We start from the raw sequence: 26569 nt of genomic DNA, 5'->3' as shown, positions 1-26569 counted from the left end.
GTGGGCCTCCTCCAGGTACTCCGCTTTCCTCCCACCGTCCAAAGACATGCATGTATAGGTTAACTGGGGACTCCAAATTGACCGTAGGTGTGAATGTGAGCGCGAGTGGTTGTTTGTCTCTGTTTGTCCTTGTGTGTTGGCCCTGCGATGGACTGGTGACCTGTCCAGGGTGTACCCTGCCCCTCGCCCAATGTGAGCTAGGATTGGCTCCAGCAGCTCCGCGACCCCGAAACACACAAAGCGTTGAAGATAAATGAATGATTTTTGGCTGCACATTCATTGGTCTTAATTTTATGAGCAAATTCTGCAATATAGTGCTATTAATATGGCAATGAACAAAGCTTGAATAAAGAATTCACATTTATGTAACAATACCTTTTTAATGACATTTGTAACTGTTGAGATTGACTTTTAATTTGAGATAAAGGTAAACTTTAAGATGAAATGTGATTATATGCACTTTTCATGAATTGAGCCTGTTTTCTGTGCACCTTAATTCCCTAATGGTTTATATTCTTCCCTTCATACCTAGCATCAAAATGGAAATTGCCAGCATCCATAAACATGTCTTCTCATGGAATGGGAAATGGAGGGGACTGATATAAGTAGATAAAGAGGACAGGGAATGAAATGGTTCTTCTATACCTCATTTACCAGCAAACCGCTTAGTGAGGCCATTGGCATTTCCGGGGTCAAGAGGGCAAAATGAATGTTCTTCACATCCTATGGTGACTCGTAAAAATTGAGACTTGTGACACATGCATTTACGGAGATAAACACACACACACACAGTCCTGCACAGTCAGTTTGATTTATACCAAGACCTCTTGGGCGACAGTCATGGGCCGTTAACTCTGTCACAGCAGAACAGGAGAGAAATAACTTCATGGATGTGGGTATTGAGAAACAAACATTAGCACAGAGGGCCAGAATAACAGGAAACCAGCCTTGACCTCCAGGGTGAGTGAGAAAAAGAGAGATGGCAAGTGAACATGGATGACTCTCTGTCTTGATTTGAAAGAAAGACTGAGGTCCAAAAATGAGAAAAGCAAGAAACAGTGAAGGTGTTGGCCCCCTAATGCCCACACACCATCACAAACCAAATTCTAAAATTACTTCCAAATGTGCCCTTAAATTTGCTAGAGGGCAGTGGTGAACTGCAAATTATGTATCAGGTCCCAAATCTTTCATCGATAAGCAGCCCCTGACAAGCTATTTTACAAAATCACATTACTGTGGAAAAAAAAAAAATAAAAGTAGCTTTGCATCAGTAATTTTGTGGGTGACTGTCATTATGAACAAGTCGATGAATTGAACAAATGACTAAGAGTGGATTACACCAACCCATTTGCATTATGGAGACGACAACAACAACAACAAAAACAACAGAATAGGCTGGTTATGTAACGTGTCCTAGCTCCATTTTTTTTTTTTTTTTTTTTTTTTGCTCTCGTTTATTGCATGTCCATCCTCCTCCACTGCTGGTTATGACTTTGCCTCAACCAAGGTCTTTGATTAGTCCTGCTTCTAAATAAGGCACATCCTGTTGACCTTATAAACTTTGCAATTTCCTATTAACCCTTTCCTCGTGGCTACTCTTTCTGTCTCATCTCACTTGCTCCACATCTCCACTCTCAGAGGGATTGAGGTCTTTTGGGTAAACAGACCAAATACATCATAAAAGTTAGTGGAGCGGCAGGTCATGCAGCATTTGCTAACTAAATTAGGTGTTCCTGTTTTGATATCACACTTGCTCTCTCATGCTTCAGCATGAACTACTAGGGCTGATGGAGGCATGCACAGTGGATGCACAGCCATGCATTGCTAAGTATTAATCTTGCTGTAGATATGCTTATCTTGTAATTGGGCACAGGACAAAGTAGTTCTGGTTAATCCCATGAGAGCCAACTTCATCGTGAAGATGAATGTCCTCATGGGCCAAATATTGCAATGCTGAGTTTCACAGGACTTTCTTAATTCCTCAGTAAGATGCTTTCTTCTTTGACCAGCTAAAGGTGGAAGATGGGCAAGGAAGGAAAGTTAAAAAAATAAAATTTTGTCTCCACTGTCTTTCTAACAGAGGACGTTTGCTAGAGAATATTTTGTCCCCACCAATAACCTTAGGCAGGTTAAAATGAAACGTGCGCACACACATACTTCCTGCATTCTAACGCAATAGAACACACACCACCACACACAAGGCACACACACATACATTGCACAGGCAGGTCAAACAGCAAGCATTTATACCCAACCTCATCCATGACCGCACGGCCTTGGCTCGATTAATTCGGCCTCCTGAGACACAGATCCCCAGGTTAAACAGCAGGCTCATAGCAGAGAGTAGAGTGAGCAGACTTGATGGATGACTGCAGCCCGCTTTCCTGACATGTCTGATAAACGTGAAACAGCAGATCCGTTTTTAAACAATGTAGTCCTACCCACACATTTAACATCCATACTCTGAGAGGAGGGAAAAAAGCTTTCATAATGACTAATAACAGATAAAGCCCCTTTAGACAAGGTATCTGTAACATTTCTGGGTTCATCTATCTTTTTAATAATGGCTTTTTGGTTGTCACAAATACAGCTCTTCATTCATGTGGTGTTCATATCTACATATGGCAGGGCTGATATTGATAAGGCCATTATCTTGAACTACTTGGCATTTGACACATCAATAATGTGGGAAAGTCTGTATTAATGCTGGAGGCAAGACATTATTTACTGTGACTTGATTATATGCTGCTGACACCGCTTAACTATTTGTGCTTGCTTTCTTTTAGCCTCAAGTCAAACATGTGATCCACAAAAGGGTAATGACAACAAATGGTTCCACGTGAGAGAGATGCTAATTGGCTGTTGGACCAGCTTCGTCACAAAGGACAAGGCAGAGGTCCATATCATGCATTTGTCTGGCAAGGTAGGTACAGCAAGGATATACAAATAAGATGCTGAACAACCTGCTTGACAGGGAATAAGATATGCAATGCTCCTGCTTGCTTATTTCAAGAAAATTAAGCAGGCAAATGAAATCTTTTCACTTTTCTCTTGCATCTCGGTTTACTTGTCTGCTAATCCTCAAAGTACACTTCGCCAATAAATAAACACAGAACGTTGTGCCAGTGTAAGCATCGCTCATGTGTTCACCTCGTTATACATCACACACCTTTGGTTTGATAACATATGTCCAACACAGATTCGTAATAATAAGGCACATCAGACACAGATTAATCAGATAAACTGGAGGAAGAAGAGGCCAGAAGGATGAGGAGTGCAATGCATCTACTGTAATACTTACATATGCATGTAGGTGATATAACTTTGTTGGAATGCATTTAAATTTGGTTTTATATATTGGTTATATAGCAAAATGATGTACATTAAATATCACTGCACAAACTTAAAATCTGGCCCCTGAAAATGAGGTGAACTCTTTCCTCCCACACTAGAAAATGTACACGCACACTCCGAGCTCAACTCTAATTGACCAAATAACCAGATAACCATTACCAGATGCCAGAAATAACAGAAAGATAGGGTTACCCAACATGTGACAGATGTTTTTTCACGCTAAACAGACCTTACAATACCTTTACCTCTGACTTGGTTCAAATTACTTTCTTTTTTTTTATTTTCAACAACAGTGCGTTGGGTCATTTTGACTGTAAAACTTTAAGCACAAGTGAATGACACCTAAAAGTAACACCAGTAAACTTAATCTATATGCTGTTATTGTTGTGCCAGACTCACATTTTTCACTGTCCAATATTGTCAGTCGGCTCACATTAGTCTTTTTTTTTTAATCAGTGTGCTCAGTTTAAAGCTGCTTCTTTTTTCTTCTTTTATACAGTTCTTTTTGGGTACTTTACATAACTCGTGTTAAGCAACTGCAGTTTTCCTATCTTCTTCATTTTTCATTCTACTGCTCATTCTTCCTCATTTGGTGGAGATTGTTACCAGCAAAACAGACGTGCTATGTGCACTCTAGCTAAGACCCTGTCAAAGAATGGAGCAATATGATACTTCCCTGAAGAATACATTACCTCTATAAAATTAATGAAAGGATCTTTCTTTATGTTGCTTAGGACAGACTTTGAGAGTCCCATCAGAATTTTTTTCTCTTAAGGGAAACCTTCACTAGTAAACTAAACTGACTTCTACTTCAACAGCCTCAGTATTTTTCTGACCAAATTAATTATTTTGAATTTGATGCTACACAAAGACGCACATAACTGTGTCTCTAAAGCCCAGTCTATAAGATGGGTTTTTCATTATTTAGTTTTGTTTTAAGTAAGAAAGATGACTTTATAAAAGAAGACGATTGTTTTTGGCTCAAAGATGGGGTTACTGGCATAAATGTTGCTGAGATCTTTGAAGTCCTTTAGTTCATTTGAATGGACTGAAGATTTTCAGCATATTTATGGACTGGAAATCAGAGGAAAAATGTGTTTGATGACAAAGCAGATTTAAAGCGTTATGACGGAATGGCTCCTCATCTTCTTACACCAGAAGACTGAAAATAGATGTGTTATGCTGTGGAGGGGGAGTAAAAATGGGTATATATTTTAGGGCAAAAAAGTTGGACATTGTTTATAGAAAGAATGAAAAAAGTTGTCTGACCAAGTGGTATAAATTGATGTTGGTGGGAGTTCATAAAAGGAATTTGACTGTGGATCTGTGTGATGCAGTGGACATTGTACAATATCCTATTCTCTGGTGGGACGATGAGTAGATGTTTAATTAAGTGAAGGAAGAAAGTGGACGTAAGATCTTCTCACACAGACCTCTTATCTGCTCTTTACTCTCTGTGCAGAGCAGATTTTTCTTTTAAACACAGAAGAAGGGAAACATTTTAATCCCTTGCCAAACTTCCCAGTCAGATGGGAGCTTTGCCTATGTCCCATTTGTCCTTTGAATTTTCTTATCACCTCCTTCCTCATCCCTTTTTGTTTTCATACTGATTTACTACCTGCCAGAGACGGTTGACTCTCACAGTTTGACCACCCAGAGAATTATAGAGGGAGCGTCAAGGGGCTGCATAGGCCAGGAGAATTCATAGGGAGAAGCTGATTGTACGCGGCCCACTGATGTCACACGCTCACTTGGGTAGTCAGGGTCTTGGCGCAAGGCCGAGTCTAGGCCAGTGGAGCCAATTCAAGTAAAGGGAGAGAGCCAAAAGAATAACTGGAAACTGCATCAGCAAAGGCCCTTCAAAAAATGCTCCCAAGAAAAAAAAATCAGAAAAGGAAAACAATTGTATCTTGAGGGCACAGGAACAAAAGTTGCAAAGGTGAGTGATCAAGGTCAGTAACAGTCATGATTCAGAGTTCAGAATTAAAGAATGAAAGTCACAAAAGATAAAGGGAGGGAGACTAGACAGAGACAATGAGGTTCAAAGAGTCTATGAGGAAAACACCACTGAGCTATTTCTGTATGAAGCAATGAACTTCATAGTAAATGCCGATGATTCATTTACAGTATGTTTGTGACACATGATGCAGGTAAAGAGTTCTATTTCTGGAAAAATAAAATCTCTGCCTGTAATAAGTGATTTGACTCATGCTGCCTCTCTTAAAGGTAATAGACCTATCAATCATCTCTGTTATGTTTCTTTGTTTTTATTAAATGTTGTGCACTGAATATGGAAAACAAGTATTATCAAATGTGATACCCTCCAACTTCTGCTGCCACACACACAGCACAAACTCATCGGCACAGGTAGATAGAAACATGGATGGCATTATTTTATATTATCTCTCACCCTTCCCCTCCAAAAAATGTCTGTTAAACTCTCTTTCCTAAATTGTGTTAATTTTTAAAATGCAATGTTTGCGTCATACAAGAAAACAGATATTAGTGTTAATTATAATGATGGACAGAGTGCAGCACTTAAATATACAACAGATTTATATAGACATTATAATCACCTTTTGCTCTCTTGGCAATTGCTATTAATTTCATGTTCTGTGACAAATGTCTCCATCTTCTCACCTGAGTTTGCATTTTACCTCTTGGCCAATGTTCTGAAAAGGAAGGAAGGAAGGAAGGAAAGAAAGAAAGAATGAAACAAAAAACAAAACTCTTCCACAATAATTAAATATATTTCAAAGTGACCACATGTTTTAAGGTTGTGGTTTACAAGTAGTGTGGTTAAGTTTAGATTAAGTCCTCAGGAAATTAATGCTATTCTTCCTAATGTCCTCTGAAATCATGGAGCTATAACTCTGTGTGTGTGTGTGTGTGTGTGTGTGTGTGTGTGTGTGTGTGTGTGTGTGTGTGTGTGTGTGTGTTTGTGTGTGTGTGTGTGTGTGTGTGTGTGTGTGTGTGGTGTGTTGTGTGTGTGTGTGTGTGTGTGTGTGTGTGTGTGTGTGTGTGTGTGTGTGTCTGTCTGTTCTCTTTGAAATGCATCTTTGCTTTTCCCATACACAATTTGTCAATGGTCTCCTTGGACCTAATTTGTTCAGTTGGGGTCTGAAGATTTTTCATCACTCAGGCCTGAGTTCATCACAATTCTCTTGGATAACACAACATCAGGAAGCGAGTAAATTAATTTAATAGTAGGGATTCAAGCTGTTTCCCCCAGCATGCTCATTGTCTTCCCATCAGGCTCTGCTCTGAAAAGCAATCCAACTTCAAATATAAAAGGAAAACTATTTAGTTTCAAAAGACATGATGGATGAAAGCAGAAATTTATATTTATGAATGATACATTTCCAAAAAGTCTGGAGATATTTCCAAGCCCTTTTTTTTTTTGTAAGGCAGTTGTTCATTTATAATGCATCGAGTCATAAAATTGAACTGATTTCCAATCCATGACTCTTTCACTTTTCCAAACCCAATTATCTTGGGGCTATTACAGAAGTAAAAGTAATTAGAGGTAGGATTTATTGAAATTAAGTCAGTCTTGAAAGAAAAAGAAAAAAAAAACCCTCCCTGAATTCAGACTTGTGATTCTGCTATGAAAAGGTTTACCCACCACCACTTATAACCATAAAATTAAACGGTTCCAGCTTTACCCCACGCACTTGTAGAGCATAGTGTTTAAAGCTGAACCATGCAGTGACTGTGGTGATTAACGGAGCTGTTAACCTGAAAATATAGTTAATGAGGTATTTCATTATGTGTTAAATTATGTAATTGAGGTTTTATATAGAGTGTGTATATATAGGAACATGCACTAGGGCACAAGAAATCCACAAAAATAACTAAAGTAGATAATACAAAATATTTCTCTGAATTCATATTGTTAGTGTTGTTTTTCATGTCAAGATGGAGTGTGATTTGGATTATTCTTAGTCTTACTCCAGAGTATTAACACAATTTTTAGCATCTTTAATGTTGCACAGACACGCAGCTTAAATTTATGAAATTCAGTTCATTGTACATCAGGTAAATAATTCATTTTGATGTCTTTTCACTTGCTTTTGACTTGTTTTATGTGTAGCACAGAGATGTAATAATACACGCATGCTACATTACTTCATTAATGGCTGTCAAGCTGGCAACAGACAGCAAAGACGAGCTTCCTTCCTTCCTTTCTGCAAAACCTCCTTAAATGACTGGCACTGCTTTTTTTTTTTGACAAGATGCAGCTGTTGACATTTTGTCATTGCAAAAACAAGGATAATTGCCATATCCCCTCCTGATTTTTGCAATTGGGCAGGAAAAGGACTTGTACAGAATTAAATTACAGTTGGAACTATTTTAAAACTTTTAGCTGCAAGCAAAATGTCTTTCTACTGTGTCGAGTTGAGGTCTTCTCATTTAATGATGCTCTGTGCCAGATGGGGAGGTTTGCAAATTGGGGAATAACTGTGATATTTTTTTTTTTTTTTTTTTCCCCCCCCTCCCCCCCCTCCCCCCCTTCCCCAACACTATATTTCGTGACATATGACTTAGTTTTTCAAAGATCTGACATTTTATAGAATGGGGGGAAAACCATGTATTTATGGTGTTTTCAATTTTTAATCTTTGAGGTGACATGACTCTCAGCAAAATGTTACATTTTAACAGAGGCTAGCATAAAGGCTCTTTCTCTTTTCTTTTATCACATCATCATGAAGATATTTTTCATCGTCTGCTTTTATTGATCCTAAATTGGGATTTGTGACAGCTTCTGTGTTTCGAGTTGATATAGAGTGCATATATAAATTACTCCTTGCACTGTGCTGCATGAATACAAGATTAAGAGGGATAACATTTTTTTTCTTATTTTATTCTACTGCTTTGTTTGCATAACACAGCATGCATTCAGTATGATGAACTTACCGAAAGAAAGACTTGTTGTAGTAACCCGGTATGGATGATTGCATGGTGTAAGTGAATTATTATTTTCCTCATCCGTGTTCCACCTGGAGAGTTACACCACTGCAAAACTTTCTCTGCATACAGCATAATAATAAATTTCTTCTTGCAAAAATTGATGAAGTTCAGTGCAAAATCACCAGCATTGAATCTGCAGCTACATGGGTGACATTGTAAATAATGAATATAATGAATGTTTCTTTTCTTCTCAGGGTAGTGAGATGTTCTCCCTCGAGATGATGAATGGCAAGCCAATGCACCTTATCCTCGCGTCGATAGCCCCTCATTATGTTATGTTAAACATCACTGCTGATATTAACATTTATGTAAGTACATTTTTTTTGTTTTATGTCTTTCTTGGGGTTCCTTTTGCACATGTTGGGAAGGTGAAATACAACAGAAGTCATGCAACAAAATGCCAGTTTGATCTCATTTGTTAAATTTTTATTTATTCCACAACAGATAGTTTTCTGTTGGTGCTTGAGGCTATTCAACAAGCACTAAACTAATCTTGAAAAATGAACAGGTTGTGAGGACACTGTTGTAAGTAGTTATTTTTCAGTAATGTACTTAGCTCCTGTCTAGTGCCAGCTGTTTAAATACAGTCAAACTGCCACAGCTGTGCAGCTCAGTAGGCTTGTTTAGAGAGAGCGATCCATGCTGCTTTTGCATAGATACTGGTTGCCCTGTATCAGGCAATATGTGCTGTTGTTGTTGGTGTGTGTGTGTTTTAGTTGTTGTTGTTGTTGTTTTTGTTTTTTTTTTTGTTTTTTGTTTTTTGTTTTTTGTCTCTGTCTGTGTGCATGTTTTTTTTACTGTTTTTTTTTTTTTTTCTCCCCCCTCTTCACTCTATAAAATCCGTAAGAGAAGTTTTATGGTGGCCAGCAACGAGAAGGGCTGATGGCATCGGCTGTAAAATTAATGATCCAATGAAACTGGAGATTCTGACTTTTACACACTCAGATTATATCTGTAAATTAAATCTAAGGAGGCCACAAAACAACTTTCATTCAGTTGCTTGAGTGTCTAATTAAATAGAAGGAATAATACTATTATGGGACAAAGCGCTGCACCGGTTGTCAGAGCTTAGTTATTACAGCATGTCAAACTATTTATAACAAGGTGAATCAAACAAATAAATATTGTTAATGAGAAAAACCAATGATTTCTTTGATTGGAAAGTCACCTTAGTACATGTCATGGTCTTTTATCAACAAACTGAATATGCATACTTTTAAAAGAACTCCATTGTACAAAGAAATTGTATTGCTTAAAATGTTATTTTTCATTTAAAATATGTTTCGATGAGGTATCTTATCCTCCTCAGTAATGACAACTTAGCTTAAACCAACCTTCAGGCAATTAAGCAACTCCACTTGTTAAAGAACCCTGCTGCAATTTAAATACAGATATGTGGTGTTATTGCTGAGCTGGCTTGAACCTATTGCTGTTTCCGATGTCAATGTTTAACATTTTTTACCAACGTCTGGAACTTGTTGGTGTTGGTATCAGTTCATATTACTGCACGATGCAGGGTGGAATGAGACTTTAAAATTTCCTTAAAAGAATAATCACAGTGAACATTTTATCAACTTTATTTTTCTGTTTAAACGTCATCATTACTGTGCTTTCAAGACATTTACCAGCTCTAATTGTCTAAGTTTTTAGAGGGAAAACTTCGCAGTTAGCAGTCAAATAACGTTTTAAAAGTGAAAAAATCAATTACATTATCTTACCTGTAAGATATGTTCAATAAATATTACAAAGCTTTAGCTCGTTATTTGCCATTGATAATTAAGTTTAATTGCTGTCTCGCATATGGCAGTTTTCTTTGTGACCATGAATGCATCACTTTGAAGACTTCAGTGCCTTCCCCTATTAAATCTAAAAAACACAAGAATAGCCTCATGTTGACAGCAAAGAGGCATTCAATTTAACTGTGCTGCTGATGACCTAAAGTATATGTGTACTGTCAGATTGACACACATTAACTGAAACCTGTGAAAGGCAAACTAAGCTTATGTTGGAAGGCTATAGTATGCTTTGAAAAAATGTCAGCGTGATTGTAAATGGTTTGCATGAGGTTAAGGCATCAATAAATGTGATGCGTTCAAGCTGACCAATCACAGTGCTGAAATGTTTACAGAAATGTCATCAATTAGTGATATGCTGACAGCAGCGTGCAATACTGCATCCTGTATCATGTCCTGTCAAGAATCTGCACAACATTGCCTGTGACCACAGGATGTTTTCATGGGATGAGAAATCTCACTGGGGGATAATAGTGTTTCACTGCAGATTTCAGTGCAGGAGGAAGAGCATCTGTTCTGCATCCGAGTAACTTTGTCACCATTCCTGACAGCTTGGCTCAGTGTCCATCACAGCTCATTGGCCCCCCCAAAGCTGACCTCAGTGCAAAGGGTTTTTTTTTTTTTTTTTAACACACATTTGTCTATGAAGTCTGGTGTTTGTTTGTTTGTTTTTTTTTTTAGTTTTTTTTTTTTAGGCATAATATGTAGTAGATACACAATTTTCTGTAAAATAAGCTTATGTTATTGAACGGGTGAAAAGAACAGGTGGTCTTTAAAACTCAAAATTCCATGATGGGCTGAATGAAAAGGTTCTCATCAGAACCCTCTGTAATCTGCTGCAGATAGAAATTGAGTTTTCACTCTAAACATCTTTGAGTTCCTTGAACTTTACTATGAGGCTGCAAAATATCAAACCATTTTCCCACAGAGATTCCATGGGGACCAATCAGAGTCCAGTTCCACTCTAATCATTAAAAAGATTACCACTGTTATTTCCCTTGTTCTTCCCGTCCTGACTCTCAGGCCTCCCCCCTGTCTGCCAGCTTCTGTCATGACTGGCTTCCCTTCTTCTCTTCCTGCCATTTCCCTTTACGCTATTTTTGATCCTGTATCAATCAAATATTCATGTAGAAGGACTGATGGCTCTCTTGGGCTCATTTGGCTTTCACTTTGTGACGCAAGGGCAAAAACACACAAAAACTGTTAAACACGCTGTATAAGTCAGGAGAGTGTTTTTCATTATTTAAAGACACACTGGATAAACATTAATAGGTACCAAAACAGTTCTTTCTAAAATTATTCAGCATTCTACCGCTCAGCTTATTTTCACAAACCAAGGAGGCTGAATAGTTTGAGTCAGAAACCAGCATGTGCCGCACTGTCCATTCGCTGTGCTATAATGGCGCTCCATAATTAATCAATAAAGTATTTAAGATAGAAGCAAAGAAGTTCTGTGTTGTTTAGTTAATTCATTTTTTTTTACAAAATATATTCTGTTTTACAAAACTATCCCTTACTATGATTGGCTGTTCTTTTGGATCACTGTTACCAAAACAAGGGGATGGGGCAGTTCTTGCACAGCCTCTAGACTGCTGGACAAATCAGAGTGAAATAAAATCCATTTTAATTTTGAGGCCAAAATAAAACATTGAATTGTAGTTTATTTAGCACATTTTCACTTACTGTATGTCTAACTATATAGATTTTAGACAGTTAGTGACTTCAACACTGTAAAAGCTGCTATTCCATATTGTTCATGCAAAGCTTAATGTAAACTCCATTATTTCCCATTGGCCCAGACGGGGAAACAGCAGTGTCTAGATGTATATATTTATACCTTGTATGGAGCCAGATTCCAGTCGACTGTGGTGACGCACAAAGCTAAAAAGGTCCCATTTCCTGGCCCCACTCAGGAAGCAAAGGAAAGACCTTGGCTCCAACAGGGTTGTGCAACTGGGCTCGTGGACACTTAACCATAATAAACATTTCTTTTTAACAGGACTCTGCTAAGAGAATAGAGGGAGAATTGGGTGGAGGGTAATACAGGAGAATGGGAGGGATGGGCTAACAAGTTTGAAATGACAAAACCTGAGCGGACGTGAGGTAAATGCAAATAAATATAAAGATGACTCAGTTAATAATGTGTTTATTATAGCATTGGGCAACAGGCAGACAGGCATGCCTTTTAATCTAGCTAATTCTGACTGAGCTTTTATGGGAAATTGCAGCCGATTAAAACTAATCAAGATAACTTTTGGGTTTTACTTTCCAGGTGAGCAACAGTATCGGCCTGTTCGGTAACTATAAAAACAATGTCTACAAACTAGACCTCCCCAGTGAAGATGAAGAACTGGTTGAATGGGCAAAGCAGGAGTTTGGGGGAGTGACTTCATTCACCAAAGTCCAAAATCTGAAAACTATCTTGTTAACAGGCACAACAGGTGAGAATCATTTGTGTGACCTGGATGATATTTCATCACACTAACTCTTCTCTGATGTCTGCTCTGAAAATATTTGTGCACATTTAGTGAGGTAATATGCAATACCACTGAAATGAGAAGGTATGTAACGCAACACTCATCAGATCATTTCAAAAACTGTTGGAGTTTTCTGGCTGTTTAAAAGTGCTTCAGATTTATTATCCTTGTCGTCCATGTTTTTTATCTGGAATATGCTATCTGCATCTTTGTTTGGTCTGAAACAGCATTTTTTGGTGCTGAGGAGACAAAGTAGTAACAGTCTGGAAAAATTACATCTCCAGTTTATATTGTTCAACAGCGAGTCTGCAGTACAGTAATTAAGGTTGGATGCTGGAGTGTTTCCAGAACTCTTGATAAAATTCATCACTTTTTTTATCTTATCTTAAGTGTGAATAGGAACCTCTTCTGATGTATCACCAAGGAAACACTATGCTGTGATGAGACCAGGCTGTATTGAAAAAGTTTTTTCCCCAGTGTCTGCATATTCTATCTTACTGATTTTATTTATTTAGCTAGCTATTTATTTATTTATTTATTTATTTATTTATTTATTTATTTATTATTTTAAGTTTTCCCAGCAAAACTCTGTTGCTGTAGGCCATCTATAGATAGATTACAAATCTCACCATCTCAGTTTGCTACAAAAGCAAACACCAGGTGAGTTATTATTTGATCTTTAGAGATAATCATGCAGACATCACATTCTTTGAATAAAGAGAGATTGAGCATGTTACTTTGAATATTTTCTTTCAAAGCAGAAAACTTGCATCATGTGACTCGTGATGAGAAAATACAGTGTTAGCTGAATGAGAGTGGACAACAGCTGCCCCGAAAAGTATCATTGCATACAAAACCAGACCCCATGGTGTTTTCATATTATATATTATTTTATATTATTGTGTGTTTTGTCCAATCTCCATCTACTTAATGGCCACTCTCCTACCAGACCCTGTCGACCATTGACGGAATATACAGTACTCTGAAATGTATTGCAATTTTGTATAATTCAGGCACTCAATTAAATTCTTTATCCACGGACAACATTGCTTGTGCTGATTTCAAGCCCAGAAAAGCTCCAGTAATGCACCATGTTTGAAACATAAATATCTGTATATTGATAACCTTGCTTTATGATGAAATGTCATGTAATCAGTGCAAATCTTTAGCTTGGATAAAGTTTAATAGTGGAGACTCCTCAACATCCCAACTGCACAACATATCATTGCATTAATATTTGGAAACCAACAGTGGTTAGATTGGAGGCACAAAATGCAACATGATTTGAAGTGAGCATTCAAGGCTGAGTAAAGGCTGCACATAAAGATATTATAAGCTGCTTTTGCCAGCAGCAGCAGCAGCAGCAGCAGCAGCAGCAGCAGCAGCAGCAGCAGTAGTAGTAGTAGTAGTATGGTGCTCAATGCAAGCAAAATCGTTTCTTAACAAAGCCCTCTTGAGGCAGTTTGAAGCACAGCAGAGCTCTGACATGGTAGGAGTGATAGAAGTAAACGATGATGGTAGAATAGTGATGGCCACTTTTATGTCCAATGTCTTTCACTGTGTTACGGGGAAATTTATTTTTAATCTCTCCTCTTGATGACTGCCATTCTTCCTCGGGGTCGATCAATTATAGGGACTATAGGTGAGGGTTTAATACCCCTTTCTGTCAGTGGCATACTGATCTTTCCCGTTTTAATTGTGTTTTGCTTTCAGCCATCCTTAGTTTTAGCTAGTGCTTTAATTTAGTCATAGCCCACAAGGGCATTTAAATTACTCAAACATAAGAACAGTTAACATTGCCATTTTGTTGCATCGGTTGGCTTGTGTTCAGGTGTTGGATGAACTTGCTTAGGCCTTGTCGTAGGCGTCTGAAAAGTCTGTGCAGTGACTACACAATAGTGTTATGCCAAGTTGAAGGCTTATTAAATAGCTGAGAAGAAAATATGTACATGTCCCTCAGGTTTCTTGAATGTCTCACTGTGATTTGAAATTCATGTCACACTATTACTTGTGCCAAAGAGGAGTGTTAATCAGGGTGAAGGTAGCTACTTTTAAATTCCAGCTTGAGCTGAAAGCCAGACAGAACTTCTTGTAACTAGAATTAGCTTGAACTGATACTGCATCCAAACCATTCACCAACAGTGAGCTATAAAAGACAGCTGCTCTTGGACAGAAGTATCCCCTGCGTAAAGGAGGGCATCAGTTATTAGCTTGACTTTTTGACACTTTTTTTGACAATATGCATATGTTTTATTCTTTTTTTAATATGTTTCAAATATGATCTTGTTTATCTCACATGAGGCTCTAAGAAGTTAAATGTGAAATTCAACCACATCAGTTTTATGAAACAAAATGTGTGTAGCAACTTGAGCAGTGTGGACTGTGGTGCACCTGTCAACAATCATCATTGTATGTTTTGTATGGTGTATTGTATGGTGGCTGAGAAAAGCCTTTCCACCTTTGGACATGAAGGCAAGGTGCTGATGTTCCTGTCCCAGCAGTTTTACCTTCTGTTGCAGACTATACAATAACTTAGCAGCACTTATCACCAAGTGTTTTTAACACTGTAAACTGTAATACCCAGAAGTAGTTGCCAAGGACATCACTTTGAGGGAATCAAACTTGTAATATTAAAAAATAACAGGTTAAAATTACTGGTTATTGCAGCAATGCCATGGTCAAATACTAAAAAGAAGCGCTGGCAGTACATTTTATGTAGCTGTTGTGTTTGTGTTTTTACAGGAACCAAACCTGACTCCCACAGTTGTGTGCTTAAAAATGAAGATGCATCAGAGAAGCACTTCATGAAGATTGAAACTGGCCCTTCATCCTCATCATTCACATCTTGCTCCCCACAGCAGCAGGAAAAAAGTGATGACGTTGAACTTCACATCATAAACATCCCAGAGAACACCAGTATAGGGTAAACCTTAAGATTCACAAGACATCTATCTCATGTATTGTTTTGCTCTCCTGGTTGGCAAACCTCCCATGCAATTTTTGTTTCTTTATATTGCAGCAATGTATCACTACACATGGGCACAAAGCAGATCAGGGTGTTCCTGAGAGGTCCTCAGGGCACCATATGGATCATCCTCAATCCACAATACACCCAGTTCAGTGTAAGCCTGCACATATTCAGACACCAATAGTTTTAGTTTAGTTATTATGTTTGTTGTAAGATTACCAAACGTAAAACCACTTTTATTAAGAAGACATGCTGATTGAAGTTCACGTAACAACAAAATTGATTTCTTACACATAAGCTTTCCATCATCTGTGAAAGCAAGTTTGATATTGAGTGAGTGCTTCCTAAATCATGACAGAATTTTCAGATTTCTTCTCGTTTTGTCTTTTTACAGTCTAACAATCATGTGTTCCTTCCCGTCCTGGCACTCTTAATGCAACCTACCCACACACTGAACAGTGACAGCGCAGAGGATGTGCAAAGGCAGGCTTTACAAATTTTTAATGCCAGTTCTTTCACCAGCTATACTGAACTCAGACCTCTGGCCCCAGCTGTTCTTCTAACTCTAAGAAAGGATCGCCTCACAGGTAAGTAAGTAAGTAGAATGTAAACATTAGATGGGATATGGCCACACATTTTTCTTTTTGGCAATGGTGAGAAAGCAACAGGATAAAGACTGCAACTTTTAAGGGAAAAAAATCAACAGTATTAAAATGTCCATATTTATATATTTGTTTGTTTCTTGTTCTCCTGACAGAAGAAGACCAGGGACACGAACAGGTCACTTCCAATTATAGTGATCGTTCTGATCCGATGCCTCTGTTGATGCAGCTGTACCCCTCCAATGATTACCTTTATCCCCTGGACCCGAACACCAAGATACAGAGTGACAAGAGAATTTATGCAGAGGTAAGAAATTATTCTTCCTCCTGATAAATATATTGATGCCTCCAATAGATGATATTTGAAGTAAATATGTTGGTTGGCAGGCTCCAAATGTTTCAAACTCCCATTACCATACTTACAGACAATACTATTTGTCTTTCTGACACACAGCTGTTAAAAATTTGTCTGCTGTACTCTAAGGTTTTATACTCTTCTATTTCTAGCAAATAATGCTACCCCTAATTTGGGTGATTTAACAGATTGTTGTTATTGTTTCATTTCACTTCATCTTCTGTGTGTCTCCTGCAGATTTCATGGCATATTTTAGGAGATATTATGCTGACCATCAAGGTGATTAGCTGTATTGTGCGCTCCAAGGACTCGTGCCCTGTTGTGAAAGAGCTGCCCTTCATTCCAGAGGCCTGCTCCTTAAATTCTTGTCCAAACAGCACCCGACTCAGCTTCTCCTTAGATCAACTCCAAGATCTGACATCTACCACATGGGATCTGGAATGCTCTGTCAAAGTATGCTCCTATGAGGTAGGAGTTCAATGACAGTTTTTGACATAGCATGAATAGACCATCTCAAAAGGTCTGAGAAACCTTTTATTTCTAAATAAAATCTTATGCAATAGAAATAAGATAAGAGCATGTGTCAGAATTTTAATTTGGTAATCGAGAACACTTGGCATTGAACTTATGAGTTGACCCCTAGTAGTGCCATGATTGTCACCACCTTCTCTACCTCTAGCATGGTCAAGGGTTTGGGTTTGTAGATATGCTTTTAGTTGTTAAGTAATTTTTGCCTCCCCACTAGAAATGTGGAGATGGTGGAAGAGTGAAGAGGAATCTGGAGGTTACCCAGCCGTGCCTGCAAACACCAAGTGAGTTCAGTTTAAACTCCAAAATATGCATCAATACATGATGATACTGAAACCCAAAATAAGACAGTGTTATCTTATCCTTTGCTTTTTCATGCAGCAATTCTGCTATAGCAGAAATATAGCAAAACAATATTTCTCGATTGTACTCTCAATTACTAAAGCTGACATTTAATACTTAACCACTCAAGGCCAAACTTGGTCCAAATTTTCTCAATTAATCAAAGTTTTGATTCCTCGTGCCTCTAATATAAAAGTTATATAATATATCATTAATCAGTTAAATAGAGCAAAAAAAAAATTCACAACTAAACAAACATTTGCAAGCCCCCTACCTCACTTTTTTTTAACAAAGAAATAATAAATATAAATTGCTTTCACATTACGTATAATGTTGTCCTCATGATGGCCTTACTATGAAGAATAATGTTTCTTTGGTCTGTTTAATTCTTTGACAATAAGCGCTCTGGGGACTCAGACGAAAAACAAGAACTTTTTAAATTACCTTATTTTGCCCTTAGGAGTTAATTGCTACTCTGATGCTGGGCCATTGTATTGGTGTTTGCTATTTCAAATTTCAGTCTTGTTTGTTGCTTTCAATGCGCAGCAATCACGCAGGCGGTTGACATAGCAGTGAAGTCAGGATATGCAGTGAAGCCACTAAGGGGCTGTGGGGCAGGGCTTCGTCCTTTAGGAAGGTCTGCAGGCTGACCTTGTGGCCAAAAGCAGAAGTAATGACCCTCAGGGGAGGGAGGTGCAGTCCTTTGTGTTTCCAAGGGGGTATGACTATGATGCTGTCCAAACACAGCCACTGGACCATGCGCTATTATCAGACCATTCAACACTGTTGAATCAAACAAGGAAAGATACCTTTCTACCAAAAAAAAAAAAAGAGATGTCTCTAAGCGGATGATTAATTTCTTGGAAAATTCAGATTTTATTTCTAAGGGAAATGACAGGAAAAATCACGCACTGATTAAATGAGGGAATATGCCAGACTTTTTTGTAAAACTGATGAAAGATTTGTTTATTTTCTCAGCTTCCTTTATCCTCCATTTCCTTTTAAATGAGATGTACAAAGGCAGGTGTGTCAGCTACAGTGTATGTGATGAGGAAACTGACTAAACTACTCATCCACACTTTCCTGTGTCCTGTTTGACCTTGTCTTTGCTGTTTTGCTAATTAGAGATGTTTTTGCCAGAGTGACTGAAACAAAGGAAAGGAATGGAATTACTTGTGGAATAACTTGCTGGATTAGAAAGTCTGTTTATGTAGCTCCATTCATCATGTGTCAGAGATTGAAGGGTTATATCAGCAGGACGAGCTTCTGTTGTGAGCTTACCCAGAGCCAGCCTCAGAGTTCTCCATTCAGCAATCCTTCCTGTTTGGTGGTTTTCATGCAGAGGCCTCTGGGGAGTCAGAGCTCAAGCCTGCTGCGTGTCTCCTCCTCTCCACCTGCACTGGAGCTTCTGCTTCCTGCTCCTGTTTATTCAGCTTTGCTGTCAAAGCTTCACTTATACAAACTAACAGAGCAACTGATTACAGAGAGAAAGAAGTTACGGGATAAAGATTGCTGAAGCTGCTCTGATGTTTCTGGCCCATTCGAGGGTCAAGGAATGTTCCTCATTGAGAGTTAAAACAAAATCAGTTGACTTGTCTGGGATGCAGTTGGTTCAAATGCCCACAAGATGTCACTATTCAGAACATTGTGAATCAGCCTGTATTTTCCATCGTTTAATCAAATGAAGTATAGTAGTATAGTATGTCACATAATTACAAAAAAAATCGTAATTATTCTGATTTTAAAATTAAGTGAAGTTAAATGTGCAATAGTGCGTGCACGCACACACACAGACACACCCCTTTTGTTCAAATGTTCATGATGTGCAGAGTGGTGGCAAATTTCTACAAAACAAACCTGCTGTCTTCTGTCCTTCATGTCCTATCTTTAATATAATTCAGGAAAGGGGAGCTGTATTGTATGAGGCCCAGTATAGTATTTAGCCTAGCACATTTCACCAGGAGGCAGGAGCCAACAGAGGCAGGTGAGAGAAACTCGTGCAAAGGTGATGATTAGTTTCTTCCAAATGTTGTGATACATGTGGGAAGATCTCTGCAGGTACCCAAAGAAGAGGGAACTGTTTGCACTCTGTTTTCCTTGATATGCAACACATATCATGGGGACTTTGGTTGCTGGTGTGTTTTCAGACAAAGTTGGTTTTGTAGCCTCTCAAGTTTGATTTCAGTTAAAAATTTAAGTCTGTCAAGAATAGAATATCCAATTTAGCCCAATCGGATTCAAAGAAGTACCTACAGCCAAAGTTGAGCTCACAACTGTAAATTACCAAACTGCTTTCTTTACCAAAAATAATTTAAAAACTGTATTTCAAGTAATTTTCAAGGACCTATTCAAATATTCAAGAACACATAGCATGGTTTTCTCACCTTGAGAGCTGGAAACAGAGATCAATACTTGCCCAGTGAGTATGTTGTTTGTGATAACAGATGTCAGGAACAGTTTGAAGTGATGTCTGAGTGCAAGGGAACAACTATCAAGAATCTATTGTGCATCCCTTATGAAATGACATCTGTCTCAAGGTGATGTGTTCATACCTTTGACGGACCACAATGAGCGAAGCAAAACCATGGGCTGGGGTATAAAGATACTGGATCAAAGTTGTTTTGTTTTTTGTTTTTTTTGTTTTTTTTATTTTATTTTATTTTTTTGTTAGCTTGTTCACCTACTCTTTCTCTGCTTGAAGGGAAATTATTCTTTTATTGCTGCTGGCTCCAAGTTTTATATTCTCTATTAAGTTTGTTCGCAGAGATGCACATTTTGTTGGGCAAGCCAGTACACAGCTTGCTCAGAGAACATCAGCAGCTCCATAGTTGATTGTAAATTGAAAAGTGTATCATTACATTTGGTTAGAGGAAATGATAGACTGCAAATTTAATGCTTTATTTCTGTTAGGGGAGGTCACCCTGCAAATGTAATAACGTTTTCTGTTTTGTGCTGTGGCTTTACTTGTATTGTCTCTTCATCTGGGAAAGTAGAGGGAAGCAACAATGGTGTCAACACAGAGCAGCATCAGAATGTTCACTGGGATTGTCAAGCACATGTCTTTGCATACTGTGGAGTAATTACCAGTAATCATTGGCATTGGCATGTGGATATTGCTGTTTGCTGTCGTTTAACAGAAGCTTGTATAAATAGTTTTGTATTTTTATGCCTATGTTGCAGCCCAGCCGTGCTTTGATTTTGGCCTACCCGGTGTTCTGGGCATTGCATTTGGAGGGTTCCTGATTGGTGTTTTACTTATTGGAGCACTGTGGTTTATCAAAATTAAAACAGGTAAATATATCACTAATAATTTAGTGCCTGTGGTTGAATGTAAAACTGAATTTATAATTTTAGAAAATGTCTCCTGCTTAATTCAGGGTATCCAACTGGGATAGACATGAGTTCAACTGCAGCAAATCTTCCTGGTAAGTTTTTGGCTTTTCGCTTTTATTTCATTTGAGCTGCGTGTCATCATGTGCTGATTTGGAATTTTTTCTCCTATTCCTGAAGGATGTCCCTGCTCAGGAGCAAAACGACAACCAGTTTCAAGCAACCCCTCCCCATCTGAGAATAGCAGCGCCAATGCTAGCATTGGAAGCACCCAAAGCACACCGACCAGCAGCATGGCATGAGATTATGGTCTCCACCACTGACAGAGCCACCATCTCCCTTCAAAGTCACCTTTTCGGGTTTTGTGCTTATATTTTCTTTAATAATGCTTAAGCAGCATTCTTCTACTCCTAATTTGAATTTCTCTTTAAAAAAGCACAACCACCATCTTTGACACACCAAACCTGAAAAGGATGTGATCCGGGAGTTTGTAATGGAAGGTGAAGGGAGTCTGGGTGACGAATAACAAAATTCTAATCAATGGTTTCTGATGCTCACCTCTGTAGCCTCTCTGTAAAGTCAAACTCCTAGACAGGAAGTTAAAGAGGGCAAGAGGCGAAAAAAAAAAAATTGGCTCCCAGCAACAGGAAAAACAAACCATATCCCCCCAAGAGCTAACAGGAAATTCACTGCATTCCTTTCAATGAATTGTGCTTGTTTGATGGCAGCACAATAATAGTTAGACAGGAGACAAACCAGTCAAAAGTTTGACTTTGAAAAACAGATGAAAAGCTGTTTTGCATTCACATCCAAGCGACATAAATACGAAGAGCTTTTTGTTCAGTCCAAAAGGTTAGCAACAACACTGAGGGCACTAAAAAGCTCAACAAGTGAGGATCTCAAACCAGTCAATGCAATGCTCATTTCGAGGGGTATTTGTTCTTAATTGGAGTTCGAGGTCAACGGTTAACAGCTACCTCCTATTATTTGGAAAGTCTAGGGCTAAGTTAAACTTAGCACTAAATCTCTCTGGTGAAGTGATCTAATATTTTACCTTATTTGTCACTTTAGGCAAATCTTATAGCTGACCAACAGGGTCATTTGTAGCTCATGAAACAAATTTATGGTGCCATTTTTGTGCTGTCCAATAGCTGCACCTGGGCCCTCATGTCAAAAGATTTCTTTACCTCTGATTTGCTTTTCTAATTACACAATAAAACTATCTGAAATCATGTTTATGGCCAAAAGGCAGCAATAAATTAGGGACCATTAAGAAAAGAGCTTTTATTTATGTGTGCTCAGAAATGATCACTTATGTATAGCAGCAGATTCGGAGATGCATGACTGTGTTCAGAGCCGAGCAATGTGTCCATGAGGAGGAGTTAAATTCAAAACCCTGCAGTATTGGTTTTTAGCCCTCACACTCATAAATGGGCTTCAGCGTCATTCATACAGCTTACACCCACAGGGTGGAGCCTCCTTAAAATAGTCTGTCTGGAGGTTGAATTCCAGTACTTTTCCTTTGCGCAATATCCGTGTCCATCACCACTGCCTGACGATTTGATGCAAAAAAAAAAAAAACACCAAACAAACAAAAGACAGCCATGAAAACAAACGTATACATAAAAAGACACCATTATGTATCGCAATTTGGTGTCTTTCGGCTGATTTTGTTTTCCTCCTGTTCAGTAAGCTCCAGCTGTTTAATGGTTAATGAACCATTAAACTTCCATCATTCAAAGATCAAGACTTGACATTAAGCTGGACATTAACTGTCCAACCTGCTTGCTCATTTTTCATGCCTTTTCATTGGATATATAACCAGCTGCTAATGCTCTTCCCTGTGGAGAGGAAAGCAAAGAAAGAAAACCATTTTTAGACCTTTAATGGTTATAACAAATCACCACTGCATTTGGAGCTTTTCGCTTCGACAATCAAAACCATCAGTGCTACAGGTTGACGAGTTGCCACTACAATGACTAAACTTGGAATTGGGTACAGAAAATAGACTGTACTGTAGCTTTCTATGGCGAATTTGATATTCAGTTAGTATTTCCTGTCCAGAGGAAAAAAGAAAAAGCAATTTTAGCTAAATATTTGTTTTAAATTAATAGCTTTTCCCTAAAAGCTTATCACAGACAAAGACTGTCAAACTGTAAAAATGTGCTGAATGGAAAAAAAAAATGTTTAAGCTCCAACTTCTTTTGGTTTAAGCTTTAAACATAAGCTGTCAGCATTGGCCTTAGGTTGGACCCAAAAGTGTAATCACTAGTATAATACCAGATATTGTATGTTCTGTTAGCTTTAGATACATTAGTTAGTAAATTGTGCTTTAACACCATGAAGATTATTTTAAAGAATTATTGTCTATCTTTGATATGGAAGCTGAGCAATGAGTTTAACATGAAAATTATGAACTTCTTACTACATTTGATAGGCTGCATCAGCCACTGCAGTGCAAATGCTAGACAGAACCTGCACAGATGCATGATGGGGAATTTCCATGAGCGCTACAACTAACCCTAACGGTTGATCCGTGATACGTATTTTTTTTCTTATTTCTTCAGTGTATAAATGTAAATGTATGTTACAGTTTTTATTGCCCCTCTTTTACCTCTTTCAAAAAAGTATTTCCATCATGTATCAAGAAAACTGTTCAAAAAGTCAGTTTAGAATTGTGATGTTAAAACATTTCTTTACATACATATGATGGACTGACTTACATTTAGTGGTGACATATTTTCACACTCCAAATAGTTTATCACCGTATTTGGTTTGTCAAAATAATTTATTCAACCTCAAACCTGATCGCGCTGTCATGTGTTTTCCGAACCAACTTAATTTCTAATATGTCTCCTTGTTTTTCATATTTGTGTAGCAACACAACAGCGGGCCAGTACACATTGCCACTTGAGTATTTGTGCAATATGATTAGGTTAATTAGTATGTAATGTCTATGTAGTATTTTTTTTTTTACTGTTTTTTTGTGATTGTTGTATGACATTCTTGCTTTCAACATTTTCCTTAACCTGCTTCTTTCTTTCATGTATTTGAACTGAACTGGGACAATTTCGAATTAAGACACTTAATGCACAGTTTGTTTTGTGTAGAAATCTTTTTTTTTTTAATTATTATTATTTTTTCCAGTATGCTTACATGTAGTCGCTGAAAGTTTGTCTCACATCGCAGGTCTGAGACAGTAGCAAAATTTGGTTTGGTGGTTTTACCCTTGTCTGACATTAACCCTGCAGTCCCAAAACACAGCATATCTCTTATGACACTGACATCCTGACATTGTATTTTGTTCCTCGCACTGTGGGCGTGATGGGAAAGAGTCTTCTGAATTCTGACAGGCAGAAGGTCTACCCACAAAGTAGCATCCCAGTTAAAATATGCCACACTGACATTTTTTAGAGAATGTTCAAACTTCAGAGTAAAAATGCAGCAAGTAGTGCAGGTTTTTTTTTTTTTTTTTCTAATTATAGAAAATGACTGCGATAAAAGACATTCCTTCCTTAAAACACAGACATACCTGTGTTATTCCAGTCCTAGTGTTGCATTGACAGTAAAATCAGACTGTCAGGTAATTCATTAAACCCTTTGTTACCTCTGACCAAACTCTTCAGACTCTGCACAATTCAATATGATCGTGTCTCATCCATCTTCTACCGCTTATCTGTTTCTGGGTCGCAGTGGTTGCTGGAGCCAATCCCAGCTCCCACCCTGGACAGGTCACCAGTCCATCACAGGGCCAACACACATAGGCAGACAGAGACCAACAACCACTCACAGTCACACTCTCACTCAGACTTACAGACAATTTAGAGTCACCATTTAACCCAAACTTGTCTTAGGATGGTGGGAGGAAACCCGCAACCCTCTTGTTGTTGAGCAACAGCGCAAACCACTATGCTGCCGTGCTGCTCTGTATCACATTAGTGTATGTGTGTGAGTACATCTGCACATTTATGTGTGGGTCGGTGTGCAGGTACAGTAAACTAAGCCTCCCTACACTTATGTAAGTGGATTCAACCTCTTGTTTTCTAACAGCGTTCAAATACTGAATCCTTCCCAAAAGTCTGAAGCCTGAGCAACGTGTCAGAATGTCTTTTGATTTTTATACTGTATAAAATGTCGTGTTACTTTTCATGCTCGACCAAGCAGCCCTTTGCCATTTTAAATGGGTCCTTTTGTTGAGATAGTAATCAAACAATGTCATGTATTTTTATATTGTCTCTGACGAAATATCTGTCTTGTCTGGAATTATCTAAATAAAGTGAATATGACAGTCTTCTTCTTCTTAGTGTGTTTGTTGTGGGTCACCCTTGAGCGTAATGTGGTGTTTGGAAAAAGCAGACTCTCAGGATTCCAAGGATCTCAAGACAAACGATGGCACAGGAGAAATCAAGGAGCAGAATGCTGACACAGAACAAAGAGGCAGAAACTGAACTTATTCATATCAACGTGGGGCGAAAAAAATCTGGTACACTGAATATTACGCTGTTGTATTTGCCTATAAGCTTGATAGAAATTCTTTTGAGCAGGAAGTGAGAATGTCCACTTGACTGATGAGCCACTGCCTCTTCAGTGGGTGAGAGCTTCTCTTAAACTTGCTCCTGATTTGACTTGACACGAAAGAATTGGCACTGACGTTGCTCAGAGACTTTTCATAATGGACCATCACTCAATGCAAACACGCTATTCAGCCCAAGCGGTGAACATACAGTTTAACAAAACCAAGCCTGCATGCTGTTGGGCAGGTGAACCCTTCGCTCTGCCCCATATAATACTACATCAACACAGGCTCGGATAAAGTAACAATAGTATCGTGATTAATGGAATACTTTTGCGAGCAAAGTAAATAATTACAGCTGTTAAACCAACGTAACTGACTAAAAAGAGCTCTTCAGTAATGTATTTGTTATTATGCCGCTGGATATTTTGCTTCTTTATGTCATCATAATTTTCAGACATTTCCTCAGACTAATGGCTAAAAATTGAACGTGGCACCTGTTTGTTCTTGTGAAATTATGTTCATTCGAATCGTACAGTGATGCAGAAAATTCTGTCTTATTACGACTTTCATGGGATTCAGCAGAGCCTGACTTGTGACTGACTGGAAACACAATGAGCTTCCAGAAGTGAAAACGTCAGGCTACATTTATGCTATGAGTCACTTATAATCTTAATTGTTGGGTGAAATGATGAATGAAAATAACAGTGTTTTATTCTACCGATGACTTTTTTTTTTTCTGAATCTCCAACTCCAATCTTCCTCTTTACGTGCCGATTTAATCGTGTTTTCAGGACCAGAGCCAAGCCACACAATTCATGTTTATGGATAACCTTGATCACCAAATACCACCATGGAACTCATTGGCCTTGTGGAATGAAAGCACACGCACAAAGAAGTGCACACATACAGCAGCTCTGCTACGTTCCTTTGTGCAAAATTACAGAACAAAGTAAAACAACCTTGCTGTCAACTAACTCAACTAAGATGCCTATATGGATGATAGAACTTGTGAATGGTTTTTGGTTAACCTGTAACTTGATTGACTGTGAAAAATTCATGTATGAAATCACAAAGGAGAGAAGCAGAATGCTTGTCAGAGGCCAGCTTTTATAAGCGTTTCCTGAAACATGAACAGATTTTTGTACAGCCAGTTCATCTTTGGGTACACTTACCTTTTAGAATTATCATGTCCTCTGCGATTGGTACATAACTATGTGTTCATATGACCTCTATGCGCTTTGTGAACAGTAATGCAAATTTTCGTTGAATTTGTTACGACAGCAGATAACGAGATAAAATTGTCTCTTGCAGTCTCCCCACATTGCTGGAATAT

General features: G+C 38.2%; 1 protein-coding gene across 1 annotated transcript in view; it reads left to right on the top strand.

Annotated features, from left to right (window-relative positions):
- The window catches only part of eng (endoglin), a 36663-nt gene extending 11652 nt beyond the window's left edge, over nt 1-25011 (top strand). The window contains exons 3-14 of the mRNA XM_029516124.1: nt 2787-2923; nt 8520-8633; nt 12391-12559; nt 15338-15518; nt 15615-15717; nt 15958-16150; nt 16321-16472; nt 16758-16988; nt 17266-17332; nt 20571-20681; nt 20768-20815; nt 20901-25011. Of these exons, the coding sequence (XP_029371984.1) occupies nt 2787-2923; nt 8520-8633; nt 12391-12559; nt 15338-15518; nt 15615-15717; nt 15958-16150; nt 16321-16472; nt 16758-16988; nt 17266-17332; nt 20571-20681; nt 20768-20815; nt 20901-21022 (1628 nt within the window). The 3' untranslated portion in view covers nt 21023-25011. The remainder of the gene's footprint in view (nt 1-2786; nt 2924-8519; nt 8634-12390; nt 12560-15337; nt 15519-15614; nt 15718-15957; nt 16151-16320; nt 16473-16757; nt 16989-17265; nt 17333-20570; nt 20682-20767; nt 20816-20900) is intronic.
- The last annotated feature ends 1558 nt before the right edge of the window (nt 25012-26569 follow it).

The sequence above is a fragment of the Echeneis naucrates genome, chromosome 12 (assembly GCF_900963305.1).
Source record: "Echeneis naucrates chromosome 12, fEcheNa1.1, whole genome shotgun sequence".
In the NCBI taxonomy this organism is placed as follows: Eukaryota; Metazoa; Chordata; class Actinopteri; order Carangiformes; family Echeneidae; genus Echeneis; species Echeneis naucrates.
Note: the sequence above shows the minus strand (reverse complement) of the source record. Positions and strands in the feature narration are given on the sequence as shown.